The sequence below is a fragment of the Bos javanicus genome, chromosome 10 (assembly GCF_032452875.1).
Source record: "Bos javanicus breed banteng chromosome 10, ARS-OSU_banteng_1.0, whole genome shotgun sequence".
NCBI classification, from domain to species: Eukaryota; Metazoa; Chordata; class Mammalia; order Artiodactyla; family Bovidae; genus Bos; species Bos javanicus.
Window position 1 is genome coordinate 74,839,239 of NC_083877.1, and position 20,483 is coordinate 74,859,721.

At 40.2% G+C, this 20,483-nt stretch overlaps 1 protein-coding gene across 1 annotated transcript in view; it reads right to left on the reverse strand.

Moving 5' to 3' along the window:
- The window catches only part of KCNH5 (potassium voltage-gated channel subfamily H member 5), a 403,337-nt gene extending 388,626 nt beyond the window's left edge, over positions 1–14,711 (reverse strand). The window contains exon 1 of the mRNA XM_061429074.1: positions 14,440–14,711. Within this exon, the coding sequence (XP_061285058.1) occupies positions 14,440–14,512 (73 nt within the window). The 5' untranslated portion in view covers positions 14,513–14,711. The remainder of the gene's footprint in view (positions 1–14,439) is intronic.
- Positions 14,712–20,483: the final 5,772 nt, after the last annotated feature.

Here is a 20,483-nt window from a genome sequence, read left to right on the forward strand (position 1 = left end):
GCTACATGTTTCTAATCCACAAAACAACCAGATTGATCAGGTTAATTACCTGATACTCTTTTTCTGAACCTCTGGAAGAAGAATACAGAAATCACTTCTGCACACAATCACACTGAGCAAAGCTCTCTTCGGCTGCATTATTTTCTCCCAAGGAATGAAAAGGGAGCTAGAAGGCAAAGTGATAATGCAGGTGATATCTAGAGCTTCACACTATACCTAGTAATCTTCCAGTTTTCTCCATCTCAGTTTTCCCCATCTCCATCCCTACCTCCATCTATTCCCAGGTGCTTGAGCCAAAACCCCATGCTTCATACCTCTTCATTCGTGCCATCCAATTCATCACTTATTGAAATTCATCCTTTTGCAAAATTCAGGCTCAAATTGAATAAAGCCATTGGGGTATGACCTAAATCAAATCCTTTGTGATTACATAGTGGAGGTGACAAACAGATTCAAGGGATTAGATCTGGTAGACAGAGTTCCTGAAGAACTATGGACAGAGATTCATAACACTGCATAGGAAGTGGTGACCAAAACCATTCCCAAGAAAAAGAAATACAAGAAGGCAAAGTGGTTGTCTGAGGAGGCTTTATAAATAGCTTAGGAAAGAAGAGAAGTGAAAGGCAAAGGAGAAAGGGAAAGATATACCCAACTGGATGCAGAATTCCAGAGAAAAGCAAGGAGAGATAAGAAAGTCTTCTTAAGTGAACAATGCAACAAAACAGAGGAAAACAATAGAATAGGAAAGACTAGAGATCTCTTTAAGAAAATTGTAGATACCAAGGGAACATTTCATGCAAGGATGGGCACAATAAAGAACAGAAATAGCAAGGACCTAATAGAAGCAGAAGAGATTAAGAAAAGGCGGCAAGAATACACAGAACTGTACAAAAAAGGTCCTAATCACCCAGATAATCACAACGGTGTTGTCGGTCACTCACGTAGAGCCAGATATCCTGGAGTGTGAAGTCGAGTGGGCCTTAGCAAGCTTTGCTGCAAACAAAGCTAGTGGAGGTGATGGAATTCCAGCTGAGCTATTTCAAATCCTAAAAAAAATGATGCTGTGAAAGTGCTACACTCAATATGCCAGGAAATTTGGAAAACTCAGTAGTGGACACAGGACTGGAATAAGTCAGTTTTCATTCCAATCCCAAAGAAAGGCAATGCCAAAGAATGTTCAAATTACCATAGAATTGTGCTCATTTCACATACTAGCAAGGTAATACTCAAAATCCTTCAAGCTAGGCTTCAGCAGTACATGAACTGAGAACTTCCAGACGTACAAGCTGGATTTAGAAAAGGCAGGGGAACCAGAGATCAAACTGCCAACAATCGCTGGATCATAGGGAATTTCAGAAAAATATCTACTTCTGCTTCATTGACTATGCTAAAACCTTTGATTATGTGGATCACAACAAACTATGGAATATTCTTGAAGAGACTGGACTATCAGACCACCTTACCTGCCTCCTGAGAAACCTATATGCAGGACAAGAAGCATCAGTTAGAACTGAACATGGAATAATGGACTGGTTCAAACTTCAACACTAAACCCTAATAATTTTACCAGCAGAAGCACCCACTTCTCTTAAACTCTACAGGTACCATCCCAGGCAAAATACCCCACCATTTCTTGCCCAGACTATCACAAGAGTCTCCTGGCTAGTCCCTACTGGCACTGTTCTTTCCTCCAACCCAACTTGCCATTATACAGCAAATGACCCCTGCAGCCAGAAGATCTGTCCACTGCACTTGGAATACAATGCAAAAGCCTTTCCCTGAATAGTCAGGTTTCTGTCTCTCCACCCTGGTTTTCCACATTTCTCTTTTTTTGTCCACTGAGATGCAACTACACTGGCTTCTAAGCTTCACAAACCCAGCCACTCATTTTCTCTTCCTTCTTAGGACTGTTTACAAGTTTTCTCTGTCTTAAATAGTCTTCTGTCCATTCATCATCTATGTACCTCTTACTTTAGGTCTTAATTCAACACTACTTTCTTAGGAATGTCTTCCCAGATACCACCTCCCAGTCAAAATTAGTCTCAAATACACTTGACCACAGCACCCTCCCCTGTTCCTTCAAAATGCTTACCACAATTTATAATTTATATCTGGTTTGGGTTGGTGAAATGCCTGTTTCCCCACCAGACTACAAGTTCCATGAGGGCAGCGACCATGTCTGTTGGTTCACCACTGTATACACACAAAAGTTCGTTGAATGATCAAATCAAATAGAAAAATTCTTATTCCTAAAGTCATACAGTCAATAAATAATTATTAGAGCAACGCTAGACATTGTCAAGATTATAGATAGGGATTGTGCTAGGTATTTTTTTTTTTCAAAGAATGGACAGTTCTGTTAAAAAAAAAAAAAAAAGATGAGGTGTTCCAACACAGATTTCCCTGAACTCTGGAAACTTGTGAATTTAAATCATGCAGCACATATTACTTTTTAAACTTGTCTTCTGGGTGAGTGGTATCTATAGATATATTTAAGTTTCAGAGAACAGAAACAGCAGAACAATCCCTGAGGCACATATAGCACATTTTATTTGGGTTAAATAAAACCCTGGCACAGATGGCTAAAGAAAAGCATAAATAATTTATATGTCATGCCCACATCCACAATGTCGATTTCTGGTAGGTGCATTACCCACTTCTACTATGTCAACAATAGAATATAAGACTGGTATGTTTCAGTCCTCACAAATACACCTTTATCCTACAGCTCTATATCAAAGAAATGTGTGTGTGCCTGAGTATGTGTGTGTATGTGTGTGTGTAGACACATACGCTTTGTACCTTTCACAATGAGACTAATTATTATATAATAATATTGGCAACATTAAGCAGACCATCACTGTGGGAGTTTGAAATATGCAAAAAAAATCTGTTAATTTATTCAAACTTGTTCAGCTGTCATCAAAGATATAAATATGCCTCCACTTTTCATCTCCTTCAAGATCAAAGGTACATTTTTAAGTTTCTGTGTTTCTTTGATGGCATTAAATTCATTTTTCCATCCAGCCAAAGTGGTTCAGGATTCACGAGCTATTTTAACATATATTCCTGAAATTCTAATGGTAGGAAAATAGCAATTTTGTTATAGAAAATATTTCTATACACACACACATAAAAGAATGTCCAACAATTCAAGGTTTCTACTTTTAATAATTGGTGTTTTCTTTATGAAAGATATGTTTCTTAAAAGTACACTCATCAGCATCATTAAAAATAAAAGATAACTGCAATGATGGCCTGTATGATTTGTAGTCTCATAGTACAACAGAAAATCTTCACCCATGTAGATACAAACAAATTTTTACTGAATTTTATTACAATGATATTTCTTAAAATACATAAGGATGTAAAACATTCACTAGTTACATAATCTTGGATAGAAGCTAAATCAGTCAAGTTACGTTTATCAGTGGGGAGAAGTATTACATATTTAATGTTTAAGCATCATTTTCAATCTTGAAAATAAACAAACCTTGTTTTTTCAAATGAACTTCAGCTCTTATAAAGGGATTCTATTTCCTTTAGAGTTTACCTTTTAAGGCTATCAAACACTAATGGCAAGATAACTAATGAAGAATTTCAATTAAAAGACTAGTCTCAGCTCCACACCTGGTAGAAAAATAGAAGCGAGGCTTTTCTAAATACATTTATAATCCAATTAATTGCTAAAGCTTTGTCCTATATATATATTTTTTTAATTTCTACTATCTATGCAGTAGGAGCTAATTGTTCAAGGGAAAGATACAGATCACATATTCAAATTTCTCTCCTTTGGCCAGATTTAACTGAGCCGGTTACAAAAAGAAGCTAAATTTCTGCCTTCTTCTTGAGCTTATCCAAGCATTACCAATTACTGAGGCAAAAAGAACTGATGCTTCTTTGACTGTAAGTAGTAGTTTTTTGTCATTGTAGGGAAGAGCGGTGTTTGTTTGTTTTGGGTTTTTCTCCAAATAAGTATGCCCTTGGTAAAGTGAAGCCAAATGTCTTTAAGCTAAGATCCACCAGGATAAAACTCAAGAAAGTCTCAGCTATTTAATACTTTCCTTTCTTCAGGTTAAAAAAAAAGAAAAAGAAAAAACCACTCCCACTTTAGAGAAAAATAGGAACAGGTGAATATTTTTTAAGCCCTTGACGAGGCACAGTGCCAGAGCCACCACATTTGTGAGTTTTCTGAATCTTTCCAGCAACCCTGCAAGGTAATCATTAATACTGTAATCCTGTAGAGTCCTAGATGTCACCTAGACCGATGGCTAGAGTCAGGATGGAAGTCTGTGTCGAGACAAGATGGAAATGCCTTTTATCTGTTGAGAGCACTGTTTTCTGCCCTACAGAGTTCCAGAAAGATGACCAGTTACCTTGACTATGGTTGCTCTAGTAGAAAAAGAGGCTGCTTAGGACTGAACAAGAAGAACATATCACACCTTTCATTCCTCACTCTCAGAGGAGATCTTTCATTTCTGGGCCCAGTTAATGATGCAACTCTTCTTTCAACCTGTAATTCCTACTTTAGTCCATCATACTTATACACATTGGCCATACGTGATGCCAGTTGTGGACACATCTCATGCCCCGAGATGAGTCAGTACAGTGAACTATCATACATCCACTCACTCTGCACCCAGCACTTATAAAGAGTACAGCAGGAATATATGGCAAAATTCTTACCCCTAGAGATAAATAATCTGGTTAGGAGGTAAGACTAGTATTATACTGCATGGGAAGCCAAAAATGACCCTAAAATTTCTAGACTAAAAGATTAAAATATTAAAGACACCTTTGACAGAAATGGGGAAATACCAAAGGAAGTAAGTCTGCTTGACACCAAAAACAATGATAAATTCAATGCTGTGGCCATACTGAGTTTTAGATAACTTGTGGGGAGCAGAGGAGAAATTCTGTAGGCCACTGGTAACATGGGACTGGAGAACAGAAAGGATAAAGTTTAAATTATGACAGAGGACAAACTTGCTCTGAAAAGAAGGGTATAAGTGTAAGAAAAACAGTTGAAAGTTGAACATGAGTTGAACCTCCCCTTTGGGAGGGGAGAAAGGAGGGGATGTGAGGGAAGGGGAGTGGAAAGAGAATAGAAAATTAAAGGGAAAATGGCAAGAGAAAGTACAAAGTCACAAAAGCCAAAAAGTGAGGAGAGGATAGGGGAGCAGAGTCTTAAATCCTGCAAAACTAGAAAAATATGGACAAATGAAAGGTTTCTGGATTCACAAGAATGTTCACTTGTAACCTTCTAGGAAGTCTCATGGAGAAGGCAATGGCACCCCACTCCAGTACTCTTGCCTGGAAAATCCCATGGATGGAGGAGCCTGGTGGGCTGCAGTCCATGGGGTCACGAAGAGTCGGACACGACTTCACTTTCCCTTTTCCCTTTCATGCATTGGAGAAGGAAATGGCAACCCACTCCAGTGTTCTTGCCTGGAGAATCCCAAGGACGGAGGAGCCTGGTGGGCTGCCATCTATGGGGTCGCACAGAGTCAGACACAACTGAAGCGACTTAGCAGCAGCAGCAGCAGGAAGTCTCAACATTTCAGTTTAGTCAGAAATCCACCGAAAGGAGGTTCGAAAGGAAGTGGTGACCAAGAATTAAAGGCATCAACTACAAATGGTGCATTCAAAGTGTTAAACATCTAAATAATAATAATAACTAGCTACACTAATACTGACATGGAACTTGTTAAGTGCCAGACTCTGTTCTCAGCACTTTGCACGTATCTTCTCATTTAATCCTCACTTCAGCACCGTGTAAGCTAGGCACTATTATTACTTGCATTTTGCAGAGCAGAAAACTAGGGACAGACAAGTTCGTCACAGAGCTAGTAAGCATCAGAGCCAGGACTTTAATGCAAGCCTCCAGAACCCATGGTGCCTAACCGGTGTGTACCCTGCCCATCACAGAAAGAAAAAGGGGGCGGGAGGAAACATTTGTTTTATCATTGTGTTCAATGTGCAGCCCCAGTGCTTAGATCAGAGTCTAGTACATGGTGGGCACTCAACAAATTTATGTCAAATTATCGAATTAGTGAATGATTAACTAGAAAGAGTATGAAGGTCAAGCAAAAGGATGGGAGTTATTTTAGGTGAGTTTATTCCCAGACTGTTTAATCCTCATTGAAAATTTTCTCTATTCTCTCAACACTGTGAAAATAAACTCATTGTGCTATAATTTGTCCCAAATTAAAAATATGCCCGGAGACATGAAAAGGCTTACAGAAAAAATGAGGATAAAGATGAACTTTTGCTCTTTCTTAGTCTAAGTGAGTTGTTTTCCAGTTAAACTTGGTGACCTGAGGCTGACCCTGCAGGCTCTAACAAGCCAAAATGTATCCTGTCTCTTCTTCTGATTACTGCACAGGACTGCCAGCTGCTTCTCAAGGCGGAACTCACTCAGAAGATACATAAATTGATATAGACCAATTTCCAAGGATAAAACTTACCATCAATAACTCCTAATGCAAAATCATTTTACAAAAAGAATTAATTAGAATCAACAAATTTATAAAGTTATTTCCTATATAAAATAGTCTACGTTTTAAGGCTTAGTGATCAGAACAAAAAATGACAGTAAGTATTTCAGCTGTATATCCAGTTGCAATAAGAGATGAATGTGAGATCACTCACACATTCACCTTTCATGCTCTCAAGAGTCCCATCTGATTTTCCCCATTCAATGTGATTTCCATGTTCAGATCTACACATTGGTTATCTAAATATTTTAAACTATGCAATTACTGATACAAGCTTACCTAATAGATTTAATCAGCCGTATTTTAGAAAAACATCAATTCTAGACTTGGTTAATTTAGGAGACAAAATTAAAAAAAAAAAAAAAACATTTATTCAACTAGTACACAGTGCTCTCCACAGCGGAGGACATAAAAGTATGTGTAAGGTACAACCCATATCCTCAAGCAGCTTAGTCCATATCCGACACGTCCCTGACTTCCCAGCTATTTGTCATTATCTCTAGAAACTGCTGATTGTGCACCTAATCTCAGATCTAAAATCATATATCTTGTGAAATCAATAGGACTTAGTACTTATGTTTCCCTGATGGGACCAGACCCAATAAAGAAAGAAATCCATTTCAATAAGATTTCAAATTGCTTTTCAACCACTCTTCCTTTATAAATTATTTCACTTTTTATTTAATTTTCTTATCTTTTCCCATGTGAAAGCTTAATATATCAAAAAAACCATTATCTAGAATGTATACAAATACTTCTTTGCATTAGTAGTAATATTCATAAACAACCAAATACTAAAATAATGTCTAAAATGCACTCTGAAATATGTGACAATATTGTCAGTGTTCGTTTGATCAACTATCTTTCAAGACCAAGTCTTTCTAATATTAAAACATCTACATTATATAAAATGAGAATATTCAAATGACTCTTTTTAGTCATTCTTCAATGATGAAAAGGAGTTATATCCTACATTATTAAGCTAGCATATTTAGTGAAATACACTGAGGATGTTTTTTCAGGCTTGCTGAGGTATAACTGACAAATAAAAATTGTATATATTTAAAGTATATAACTTGATTTCATATCGTATACAATCAAGCTAATCAACATGTCCATCATTTCACATAGTTACTATTCTGCTTTATTGTGTGTGTGGCAAGAACATGAGACTGGATTTTTTAAAATTCTATTAGTAAAGAAAAATATTTTACAAATGTCCATTTCTTACAACACATAAAGACTACTTTCTTTGACCTCAATTTCCACAATAATTACCACTGGTTTTGTGATTTGTTATTCAGGTTTATTTGTTTTCACACTGCTGCTGCTGCTGCTGTTGCTTCAGTCGTGTCCGACTCTGCGCAACCCCATAGACGGCAGCCCAGCAGGCTCCCCCGTCCCTGGGATTCTCCAGGCAAGAACACTGGAGTGGGTTGCCATTTCCTTCTCCAATGCATGAAAGTGAAAAGTCAAAGTGAAGTCGCTCAGTCGTGTCCGACTCCTAGCGACCCCATGGACTACAGCCCACCAGGCTCCTCCGTCAAGGGGATTTTCCAGGCAGGAGTACTGGAGTGGGGTGGCATTGCCTTCTCCGATCACACTGTATCTATGTTATTCACAAAAGTACTGTATGACACATTTTAATTTTTCCCACTAAAACTTGATTTTGTTTAGGACATTTCAGAGCATCTCTCAAAATATGGTTTCTAACCCTACCAAAAAGAAAAAAAAATCCCTAAAACCAAGATTCAAACTTGATGACGGATAAGAAATAAAACCTCTTAAAGGAGTACTATACCTCCAATCATATTTTTTGAGAGTTTAATAAGTTTGGAAAACTTTGAAGATTATTTATTTTAGCTCTGTATTTCATTTTTAAAGTTTGTATAACATTGAACTACTAGAATCATGTAACATCCTAGGTAAGTATCTGTAAATCTGTAAACTATCTTTTAATAAAATCAAAGCATTATCATGAACTGATTCTACTTGATCAAACTTAATCAAAATTATATTAAGACATCTGATGAGGAAATTTTTTGTTGAAACAGAAAATATGTATTCATCCTTCTAATGTGAACATTATTTATACATAATTATTCTGCAAAACTTCATATTTTATATATACTATCACCACATTGAGATGGTTACAATAACATTTTGTTCATCTGCTAAAGCGAATGTTATACTAATCTAAAATTTGAATTTGTTTCCATAAACTGTTTTTACTAATATCACATTCAGTCAGTCAGAAAATGTTGGTTATCATCAACTAATATAAGATTGCAATTCCTTTCTTCATTTCACTTTCTTATGGGTCTTCTATTTTAGATATTTTCTGCCAAGAGTGACAGCTAACTTCATTGAGTTTTAACCCCCAAACTTGAGGAAAAGGACAGAAAAGAGAAACAGATGTAAATTAGTTTACCTGTGGCAGAACCTATAGTGCCCTCTTGTGGTGAATCTTAACTACAAGACAGTGCAACCTTTTCCTAGACTAAAGGCTGGAGAATGTGGAAGCATTGTTCCTCCATGCTAGCAAGCAGCTGTTATTAACAATGAAAGCAAAAGATAAATATTAACTAAACTAAAAGACTCGTTTACAGAAATTTACTCAGTCACTGTCAAAAAAATCATAGCTACCCTTCTACTCTATAAAATACTGTGCTATAGGTTTCTTTTTTTTTTTTTCTTTTTTCTTTTTTTTTTCCTAATTGTATTTTATTTTTAAACTTTACATAATTGTATTAGTTTTGCCAAATATCAAAATGAATCCGCCACAGGTATACATGTGTTCCCCATCCTGAACCCTCCTCCCTCCTCCCTCCCCATACCATCCCTCTGGGTCGTCCCAGTGCACTAGCCCCAAGCATCCAGTATCGTGCATGGAACCTGGACTGGCAACTCGTTTCTTACATGATATTTTACATGTTTCAATGCCATTCTCCCAAATCTTCCCACCCTCTCCCTCTCCCACAGAGTCCATAAGACTGTTCTATACATCAGTGTCTCTTTTGCTGTCTCGTACACCGGGTTATTGTTACCATCTTTCTAAATTCCATATATATGCATTAGTATACTGTATTTATGTTTTTCCTTCTGGCTTACTTCACTCTGTATAATAGGCTCCAGTTTCATAGGGCAGTTGACAGACGGCCAAGCGTGTGGATTTCTACCTCTGCAGTCCGTGGGGTCGCAAAGGGTTGGACACAACTGAGCGACTGAACTGAACTGAACTACTTCTGGAATCAAGCAAAAGACAGACAAACAGAGCAGTTTCTAGTGAACACAAGGATGTCCTGGGATAAGCAACTCCCTAGTCAACAAAGTACTGCATCTGTTATATAAGGCAATGTGGACTCTGAAGAATGGGACAATCCTCTGGCTTACTCATAAATATAATTTAGGAAGTGGTCAGTGTAATTTCAACCTCTGTGATATTTTAAAAGTAGAACTGATACATCATAAGACTTGGATAAACCAAAGCTTCAGAAATTCTAAGTGGTTTTATCAATATCCCCTGAAGAATGTTTTAGATCTTTCAAGAAAAAATATCAAGTACTCTATACCAAAAAAAAAATTTGTCCTTCATCATTTTTTTAAATTGGATGATACTTATGAGTCATTATGTCTTTTTTTTGTTTGTTTTTAAATCACTAGTTTTCTACTTCCTCTCCTATAGGATCTCATTTAAGATCTCAGTTTTTACAAATATTAACTATAGCACAAAAATTATTTTAGATTTTCCTATTGGTAAGAGCAAAGAAAGTACTTGGGGAGATATTTCAAGTAAAATGGAAAACAGTATACTGAGTTGCTTCTCTTGAAGGTTAAACAGTTCATAAAATACTGCTTTTTCTGTTTTCTTCTTTCCTGAGCCCCTTTTTTTTCTCTAAAAAGAACTTTCCTGAGCCCCTTTTTTTTTCTCTAAAAAGAAAACACTTCTAGTTTTTCCTAATGTCTAAAATATTAAAGAACAATAGCTATATTCTAATTTAAAAGAAATTATTTTTATAGTTAAAAATTTCAAAATGGCAACTAGTTACTGTCACTCAAACTAACAATGTCTGCCTATTTGCTAAGGAATCAAAGCCAACATATACACAAAAATGTACTGCCCAAAGAAGTAATCACATTGAAGGCCTTGGAAATATTTTCTTTTGTTTAAATCTAAAGTTCTACCTAAAAGTCTTTAAAAAACTGCTACTTTCTTTCAGGTACCTACCCTCTACCCATAAGTGTACTGCTCCCTACAGCCCAAAACATATGGATGAAGAGCTTGCAAAAATACTGAAATTTAAATAAGGAAAGCTAACCTAATAATGTTTCAGACACAGATTCAGTCAGTAAGCACTTTGGATGGAAGCCTTCTATGAGACATTGCATGTCTGTAATGAACTCGCCACATAGTTCCTAAACTTTCTCTTCCTAACTACATACTTTGATTTTACTAGCCAAAAATGTATCTAAATCTTGCTATTGCATTTATGCTCTTGACCTTTACAACTTCTTGGAGTAAATAATGTGCACTCTCTGCCTATTAGAATCACATGTAATGATTGTAATTCCTTTTATTTGTCTAAAAATGATCTTATCTTTTATCTTAAAAGAGGAATTTCCTACTTGTACCATTTGGGTATTTGGCTATATAGTATGTTTGTATCCATCCTACTCAATGGCCCTCATTATTTATTTTATAGACTTTGAATCACCAATAACAATTTGAAATGCTTTCCCATAACAGACTGAGTCAACTAAATAAGGAAAATAAAAATCCAATCTCATGAAGCGTAAAATAACAGCAAATAGGCCATAGTGCCACTCTAGGGCAAAGAATACAGCACCGTTATTCTGGAAAATTGCAACTGAGGAGTTTGGAACTCTATTAGGAAATCCTCATGTTTAAAAACTATACCCAAATATATCACACTTCTTGCTCTTTTGTTCTTCATCAAGAAGTACTCTGATGGATTTCTAATTGACTGAGATTTCAGCTCATTAGTGATAGCCTAATAAATAAAAGCTTGTATCCCTCCTTTTCTCTCTCCCCTACTTCTTGTTCCCTCCCTCTCTGTATTCCGCTATTTTTACATCTCTCTTTTGCCCACTGAGTGTGTGAAAGAATGTATTTCCTCTGCATCTGTCTTGGTGTCTGAGTGGATACCTGTCTGTATTTTATCTGTGTGCAGCTTTACATATGTTTGTACTCCATCTGATTCTCACTAAAAGATCTGATCTTTTCACAAGAAGAAAATGAGGTTGTGTCAGAAAAAGAAGAATTTCATGGAGGACAGGTAAACAGCCAATCCCAAACCATCTTTCTTCAATTCTTAAATATATTAGGAGTACCACTTCCCTTTTTTTCCACTAAAGCTCTGCAAATACATCACTTTCAACGTTGTTAAGTTATTGAATAATGAAATCTTTACTGTGACAAACTCAATCCATCTGTGAGAACCCTGATGGGTATTTTCTGTTAATCTCAATTAAACAATTTCTCAGAATGAATTTTTTTATTTCTCTGCCAAATCATATACAAATGACGACAACTGTGGGATATTCCCACAAAATTTAACACTGTAATTCTCAATTTCTGAGGTACTTCCTATGTAAGTGGCATTGAGACATTTCAGTACTGATTACATACACAAGAACATATACTTACCTCAAATATCTAACACATTTCAAACAAAGCTGAGAGGTTTTGAGTAGCTGTATTGTAAGTTAGCCACATGCAATTAGAGGTGATATTTAAAATGCAAAAACAGATGAATTTTCATTTGTACTAGCTGCTATCCATGGAAAGAAACATTAAGCCAGTGAAGCAATTATAACATGAAGTGTAAAAAAGATAAAACGTTCATTAATTTGGATAGTGGATTTAAAATGGAGGCAATAGAAGCAGCTATTTCTAAGCCACATAAAGTAAGTCATAATTTCATGGTATATCAAAAATAAAAGATATTCTGCAAACTGGCTCATAGTTTCAGTCTGTATAAGAAGTTTCATCCAAAGATGCTATAAGAGTAAACTTCAGTCAATTCTCATCTACTTTCTAGTTACCATGCAGAGCAATAGAGAACCCTCCAAAAATTTTTAAGGCCTTCTCTTAAAAGTCCTCTTGCAGACCAAATTGCATGGAGTTGAAATAACCCAAGAGGATGAGAAAGCTGAAAAAAACGGGCTCTATCTTAAAAGCTATATCTTAAATAGCTAATTCCAATAAACTTTAAATTTCCCAAACTGGTTGTTTTAATAGTAATATCTCTTTGTACTCTAGGTTTCTATACAATATTAATATAGGAAATAATGTATAAACATATAAATTGTCTACCATAATGAGTTCATATTTTATATTATCATAAAAAATCAAACACACACTCAAAATCACACTGGAATGGCTAAAAATATTATAGTTATTTTTTAAAACTAGACCAGGCCTATTAGCCATTTTTTCCAACCCCAAAAGGTCAGTTCAAGACTTGAAACAGGCATTGATAAAATAGGAAGAAATAAAGTCAAAAGTCACAAATTAAAGCCTAATACCATGTCAGAGATTGATGAAAAGTACCTTGGGACACTTACATTACAGTCCCAAAATCAAGGGAAATATTTCCAAACCTAGTTTTAGAAGAGATTATATCCTAAGAATTAACAACTTAATCTATCAATTCAGGAAAAGCACAATTGTGCCTCTCTCTGTCTTGCCCACTAAGCAGGGAGCTTTTTGAAAGCACAAGTGTCTTAATCATTTTTTATCCAAAGGATTCCACAGAGTGTCTCTTGTATAAGGCATCCAAATAAATATTGTTTAATTGAATGAATGAATGATTAAACAATGATTATGGAACTGCATAGAGCATTTCCATTGCTTTAGTCCAAGATCTACTGTAATTAATATGCAGAAATGTCTTTCTTATAATTCTCCAAGCAAAGGATCTCAAAATAAAATAACTGGCTTCTGAAGGAAAAAAGGACAACTTTAAAACATATTTTACATATCTTGCTTGTAAAATTAAAAATTATATAAAAGATGTGAAAACAAGTCGAAGATGTATATTTCAGTAAAATGCAAAGTTTACAAGGTCCTAAAAGGTGAAATACATAACCATCCCCATTCAGATATCTTAGAGGAAATGAAGGCAGAAATGGACAGAAATTTAAAGTCACTTTAAGGCAAGAAAACCCTAGCCTCAGTAGCAAGGTAGGACGGCATTTTAAAAATTGTTTCTTTAGTTACTTTAAAAGCACAGTAGCTATTGTGTTCCCTCTATATTTCTCCTGTTTAAGTCATATCAAATATATCATATAGATCAACACAGACCAATGCCTCAGAAAAAAGAAACTTCAAATTTGACCAAAATAATAGCCTTTCCCTTTTTCCAGAACAGCCTCTTTCTTAGGTTCAATTCCAAGCACTAGGCTCCCAAACACTAGGCTCCTTTGAACGATGCCCATTGGGCCTGAAAGCCATTCCAGAGACTTAAATCTTAAGGAGCCACTTTCACAGCCATTCCCAACTTAAGGGAAGCCCTTCCACCGAGATTAAAAATTTGATCAGTCTCTGCAGTCTACTTGATTTAAAAAAAAAAAAAATGTGGTGGAAAGATGAACAAGAAAGACATCCCTCAACAAACTCAACTCTGTTCTCCAGCTGTACCTCCTCCCTACCCGCTACTCCCCTTCGACTTCCTCTGCTCCCGGCTCTGGACAGGTGGGAGGGGGGTGAGTAAGTCTTGGGGAGGGGCTGCAACAAACTTTCTTTCTGCCACCTCGTTCCCACCCCCACCTCACATCAGGTCCACCTGGTAACTGAGGCCATTGGAAAGGGCCGTCTGTATCCCCCTCCCCCCCTTGGGAGAGGGATGAGATGAGGTGGATGGGGGCGTGGGTGGGCAGGATGCAGGTGGAGGGGTGTTCTGACTGTAACTCTTCTTACCACTGGAGCGCCTGACGATGTTTTCCAGAAACGTATTCTGCGGTGCCACCAGCCCTCTCTTGCCCCCCGGCATCCTGGGTCTAAAGAGCAGCGGCCAGGATCCGCGGCGGGGGAGGGGGGGTTGCAGGAAGAGAAGGTGGAGCAAGAAGAGGAAAAGGTGGAAGAGAAGATCGAGCCGAAAGAAGAGGGGGCGCGGCGGCGGCGGCGGGGTCCCCTGACTGTGTCTCCAGCCCGACCCGGATGAGCAGCTCTGGGGAGAAGGACCAGGCAGTTCATGGTAGTAGCACTCCCCCGGCCGCCGCTGCCCAGACTGTGGCGGTGCCGCGCACGGGGCTCGGGAACTGCAGGCTCCGCGGGGCACAATGCGCCTGCGCCGCCCCCGCTGTCGCTGTCCCGCCGGTGCTGATGCTGAAGCTGCCGCTGAGGCTGTTGTCGCGGCGGCGGTCACCTAGGCGCGGGATCAGCATTTCTCCCCCTGCCCCGACCATCGGGGCCGAGGGAGCAGGAAAAGCCTACTCAAAGCCCTCTCTACTGCCCCTTCCTCTCTCCCTTCCCTCATCCACCCCTCTGGCGCGGCTGGTTCAGGGTTGCCCGGCTGAGCCCAACTTCTGCCCGGCTGCGCGCCCGGTGGCCGCTTTTCTCTTCCCGGAGATCGAGGCTAACGCTCGCTGTCCAATGGGGCCCTGAAGAGGGCGAGAAAGTGGGGAGAGGCAGGCAGGATGCCAAAGAGAGCAATAGGCAGTCAGAGGGGGTCACATCTCCGTTTCTCCTGCCAAGGTCCAGAGTCCCGACTGCACCCGGGAACGCGGCTGCCGGGGCGGAGGTGTTGATCATCTCCCGCTCCAGCCCAGGCTGAGAGCGGAAAGGGGACTGACTGGGCGGCGCGCGGGGACGCAGAGAAGCCACCTGACGCTGCTACTGCCCCCCTCTGGGCTTGGGCTCCCGAAGCTTAACAGAGGAGCTCTCTGCACCCGCCCTAGCCCACGCCTTGGAGCCAGAGCCACATAAGGTCCGAGCGCAGAGCTGGGGGGGTGAGGGGGGTGGTGGAGGGGCTCGGAAATGGCCCCTGCACCCCAGGCTAGGTCTGGCGCTCGGTGGGGCGCTGCGACTGCACTGGGATGCTTCCCAGGGCTGCGGAGCGCAGAGGCGAGCGGCGAGCCCCGCCGCCGCTAAGTTGCGGGAAAGGTTGCACTTAATGAAACGAGTAGGGGAAGAGGGTGACTAATTCACCCTCCAAGAGAAGGAGAGTGCAGCGAGCAGCATTTGCAGTGGAAAAACCGTGAAGGCGGTGGGCGCGAAGCTGCCCAGGACCGGAGACTGCGAGCGGGAATCGTTTCCTACAAAGCTCGGAACCAGCGACAGGAGGGGAACCGTTAAAAACAGAGCCCACAAGCCAGAGTCTGTGACGGAGAAGGGAAAATAGCCTAAGTGTGAAGGGACTGGGGCAACAGAGGAAAAGAAATGAGGGAGCTCATGACGGCAAGGATACCTCCTTTTATCTAAGGCCGTGGTTCTAAGTGGTCCCGGACTGGAAGCACCTCCTAAGAACTTGTTTAAAATGCAAATTATTCGGCTCTACCCCAGAGTTCGGAAACCAGGAACTCTGGGAGCTGGGGCTAACGATGCTTTAAGAAGCGCTCCGGATAAATATTCTTCTTGCTCAAGTTTAAGAATAACTGATCTAAGGCTTTCGCTCCGGAGGCTTCGCCCGGGCCTGTCTAGAAAGGACGACTGCATAAACAGGGAAGAGGAGTGAGGACAGAAAGTGCGCTCCCACCGGGTCAGAGGTTAGTGGCGAGGCAAAGCATAAAGTAGGAAGGCTAAAGGAGCGTTGGATGGGGGCGTCCCCTTTGCTGGGACCTGTGCTAGATAACCCTTGCTAGAAACGATCAAACTGGGCTGCTCAGAAGCAGTAGGATTCTCCCTGGAAGGGGTCAGAAGAAATAACCTCTGCTCTGCCCCTACTCTGGGCAGGGGAATAGGGAAGCGGGGATGGTGTCTGGACTTCCTTTGGAGACCCCTAGATTACCAAGTGCGATCAAGTTACTGTCCCCCTCTCCAGAGCAGTCTGTGTAAGGGCCATAGCCTGTAGCCAAAGTGGGTGAAGTGAAGTCCTTCAGTCGTGTCCGACTCTTTGCGACCCCATGGACTGTGGCCTACCAGGCTCCTCCATCCATGGGATTTTCCAGGCAAGAGTACCAGAGTGGGTTGCCATTTCCTTCTCCAGGGGATCTTCCTGACCCAGGGATTGAACCCGGGTCTCCCTCACTGCAGGAGGACTCTTTACTCTCTGAGCCTGGAGGGAAGCTAGCCTGTAGCCAAGAGACACATAAATGCACAGCCAATATCCAGGCTTTAGTTTAGGATCATTTTCTCCCTCTCTTCTGAAATTTCCACTGGTTCCTCCAGAGATTGGGTGACTGATCAAACCCAGAAGGTTGATGCGCTGTAAGAAGCAGTTTGCTCTGCTAGGATTCTTTCCACACAAAATCAAGAGACTTGGAATAACACTAGCCTAGCCTTGCTTTTGGGAGAAGGCAATGGCAACCCACTCCAGTACTCTTGACTGGAAAATCCCATGGACAGAGGAGCCTGGTAGGCTGCAGTCCATGGGGTCGCTAAGAGTCAGACATGACTGAGCGATTTCACTTTCACTTTTCACTTTCATGCATTGGAGAAGGAAATGGCAACCCACTCCAGTGTTCTTGCCTGGAGAATCCCAGGGACAGGGGAGCCTGCTGGGCTGCCGTCTATGGAGTCGCACAGAGTCTGACACGACTGAAGCGACTTAGCAGCAGCAGCAGCAGCCTTGCTTTCTGGGTTTCCTCTGGTGGCTCAGCAGTAAAGAATCCGCATGCAATGCAAGAACCACAGGAGACACAGGTTCTATCTCTGGGTCAGAAAGATCCCCTAGAAGAAGGCATGGCAACCCACTCCAGGATTCTTGCCTCAAGAATCCCATGGACAGAGGAGCCTCTCGGGCTACAGTCCATAGGATCTCAAAGAGTCAGACATGACTGAAGCAACTTAGTACACTGGCAGGCAGCCTTGATTTCTACCCCAAGCACTCCTGGTGGTGCCAGTTCATTTCCCTACAACTAGAATGTCTTATAAATGCATAGGGGTGTTTTTTTAGTATAAATGCATTGGAGTGTCTTTAGTTAAATAAAAAGGAGCTCAAGTTCAGATTGGATCCTGGTGATTAGCCTGCCAGGACATGAGTCAGAGATGTGGCTGAGGTTACAGCTCTCTTTCTGAAGTTTACTGTGTGTGATTTAAGAGGAAAATGAAAGTCAAAATCTCTCAGTTGTGTCCAACTCTTTGGGACCCCATAGACTGTAGCCCTCCAGGCTCCATGGAATTCTCTAGACAAGAATACTGGAGTCAGTATCCATTGCCTTCTCCAGGGGATCTTCCCAACCCCGGGGTTGAACCCAGGTATCCTGCACTGCAGGCAGATTCTTTCCTGTCTGAGCCATCAAGGAAGTCTGTATAAGCAGAAGAGGAACTGGAAATCTGAGCTTAGACAGACAATTGGATTTTGCCCCTCTTCTGGTGATTCTTCTGTGACCTCTGCTTATGGCTACTAGGCTACTGTACAGACCATGACTAATCAGCCATTCACAGTCTTAGGTACTGTGGTATTAATAAGCAGGCTAATTTCACATATATAATAGAAAATATATAAATATCTATAAAATACATGCATAATATCAATATATTTCATAGATTGCAATCCTAGGCTTCTAACATATGATAAATCTATCATCACCATTTACAGGAAATATCTCAAATCTACATGTTCTTTTGCACATCATCAGCTGCCCACATCTTGCTTCTGGGTATTGATATAAAATCTCAGCTTGCCAGCATTTCCCATCTAGTATAAATATCCCTGTTCCTAATCACTCCTCTGTGGGTGTATTAGCTCACACTTCCCAAAGAGGAAACTCTTTTGGACTCCATTAAGACACAGTCACACAATTACTGGTAGAATTTCCCCATTTATTTCCAGCTGCAGATTTAATTAAAATGACATCCTTTTTTCTTTGTCCTTCATAATATCATAGCATTATAACTTTGCAATTATTTTGATTATTGAAAAAAAAAAACTGATCATTAGAAAGTGTCAAATCCTTGGTTTACACACTTTTCTTAGTCCTTTAGTTTAAATTTTCAATTTACAGAAGAGGAAAGCAAGGCTTGGAGAGATAAGGTGCCTAATCAAAGATGCCACAGTGCTTTAGAGGCTACATTGTGACTAGAATCGAGCCTTCTAAACCTGTAGTGAGAGCTCCTTGTAAATAATAGAAAAAACCTGATGTTGGTATAGCGTGGTAATGATCAGCAACATCTGATGATCTCTACTGCCATCGCTGGTTTTGCACAACTGCAGAGAAGAGAAACCCCTGATAATCACTTGCAACAGCTCCTAATCAACATAGAATTAAGGAAAACAGAGCAGAACTGGCAGCGTATGGACTGACTGGCTGGAAGGAATGTGCTGGCAGATTGCAGCAGGTGCCGGTACAGCATTTTAAAAGTGGTTTTCAGACAGAGTCCATATGTTGTAACCAAGCCACAGGATATACAGGTGAGACAGACAGGAATCAGCAAGCTTTCAATGTCACACAAAGGGCATTTCACTGCAAAGATTACATTTTAGAGCAGAATCATTGTCCTTTCCTTCTGTCTTGGGGTACTGCAATTAGAGTGGTGTTGTCTGTGAGAGCCAAGAGTTCCAATACCCAGAGGTGTTCACCAACTCCGAAGTCACAGCTATGAAATGAAGGGAAAGCTAGCTGAGCTGCAGGTGTATGTCTGCCTACAATGCGGGAGACCTGGGTTCGATCCCTGGGATGGGAAGATCCCCTGGAGAAGGAAATGGCAAACCACTACAGAACTCTTGCCTGGAAAACCCCATGGACAGAGGAGCCTGGTAGGCTACAGTCCATGAGGTCACAAAAGTCAGACACGACTGAGCAACTTCACTTTCCAGTTTAACAGCAACCAGTACAAGAGCAAAGAGTTAGAAAATGATATATTAGGAAGCAATGGTTTGTAATTACTATAGGTTTGCTGAAGGATTGTTTTATCCCTCCTTTGAGGATTTACAATATAGTTTATTTGACAGTAGCTATAATTATGTGTAAACTCTCAGAAATGTGTTAAAAATAGGTCCAGTCTAACACTGTTTGATCTTTTATTTGAAAATGGCCCACCCACTACTCTCTCTGGGGATGGTTTTTCTCTCCATCCCTGCTCTCTGTTTCTGGACAGAGGTATAAGATGCAACCTGTAGATGTTAAATGGGTGGTTCTGATGGAGAAATGGGAGGAAAGAAGAAAACAGAAAGCCAGAAGTTGCTCTCCATCCTGGCCTCCAGGATTGGTGACATTAGCTGCAGTATCAGCTCAAACCATTTCCAGTTTCCCAATCCATTTTCCAAATCTCACTCTCCACCTCACCTAGAGCCCAACCTCTGCTCTAGCAATAAAATATCCAAATTATTATTTGATTCCCTTGCTTGCACAAAGTCCCACACTTAAACTTATAACCTTTGTCTTTCTCCCTCCCACCCCAGAATCTAAGAGAAAGCAGAATATTCAGCCTCAATTTCCCCTGCTGTAAGAATGGAAATTTGAAATTCTACTTAAGAGTGCTGTTACGAGGATGAAATGAGATCCTATTTGATAGCTATTAAAATAATATCTGGCATGTAACAAGGACCATATAAATGTTTGTCAATAAGCCTTTTCATCCCTTTCTATTTTCATCTACAATAATAGCTCTAGATGGTGGTCATTATTTATGCTCACCAATAACCAAGCACCTTCTCCACTTCCTTGAAATTAATTATGGCCATAAACTATTAATAGTTCTGGTCAATGAACTGTGAATAGAGGCAATGTTTATTACTTCCTGGTGAAAGCAGATAAGAGTCAGAATCCAGTGTTTGATGCTCCTCTTCCTCTGCTTCAGTGACTGTGGAATGCCAAGCAACACAAGAACAGCTACAGGAAGGATTACCTAGACCTGTGGTA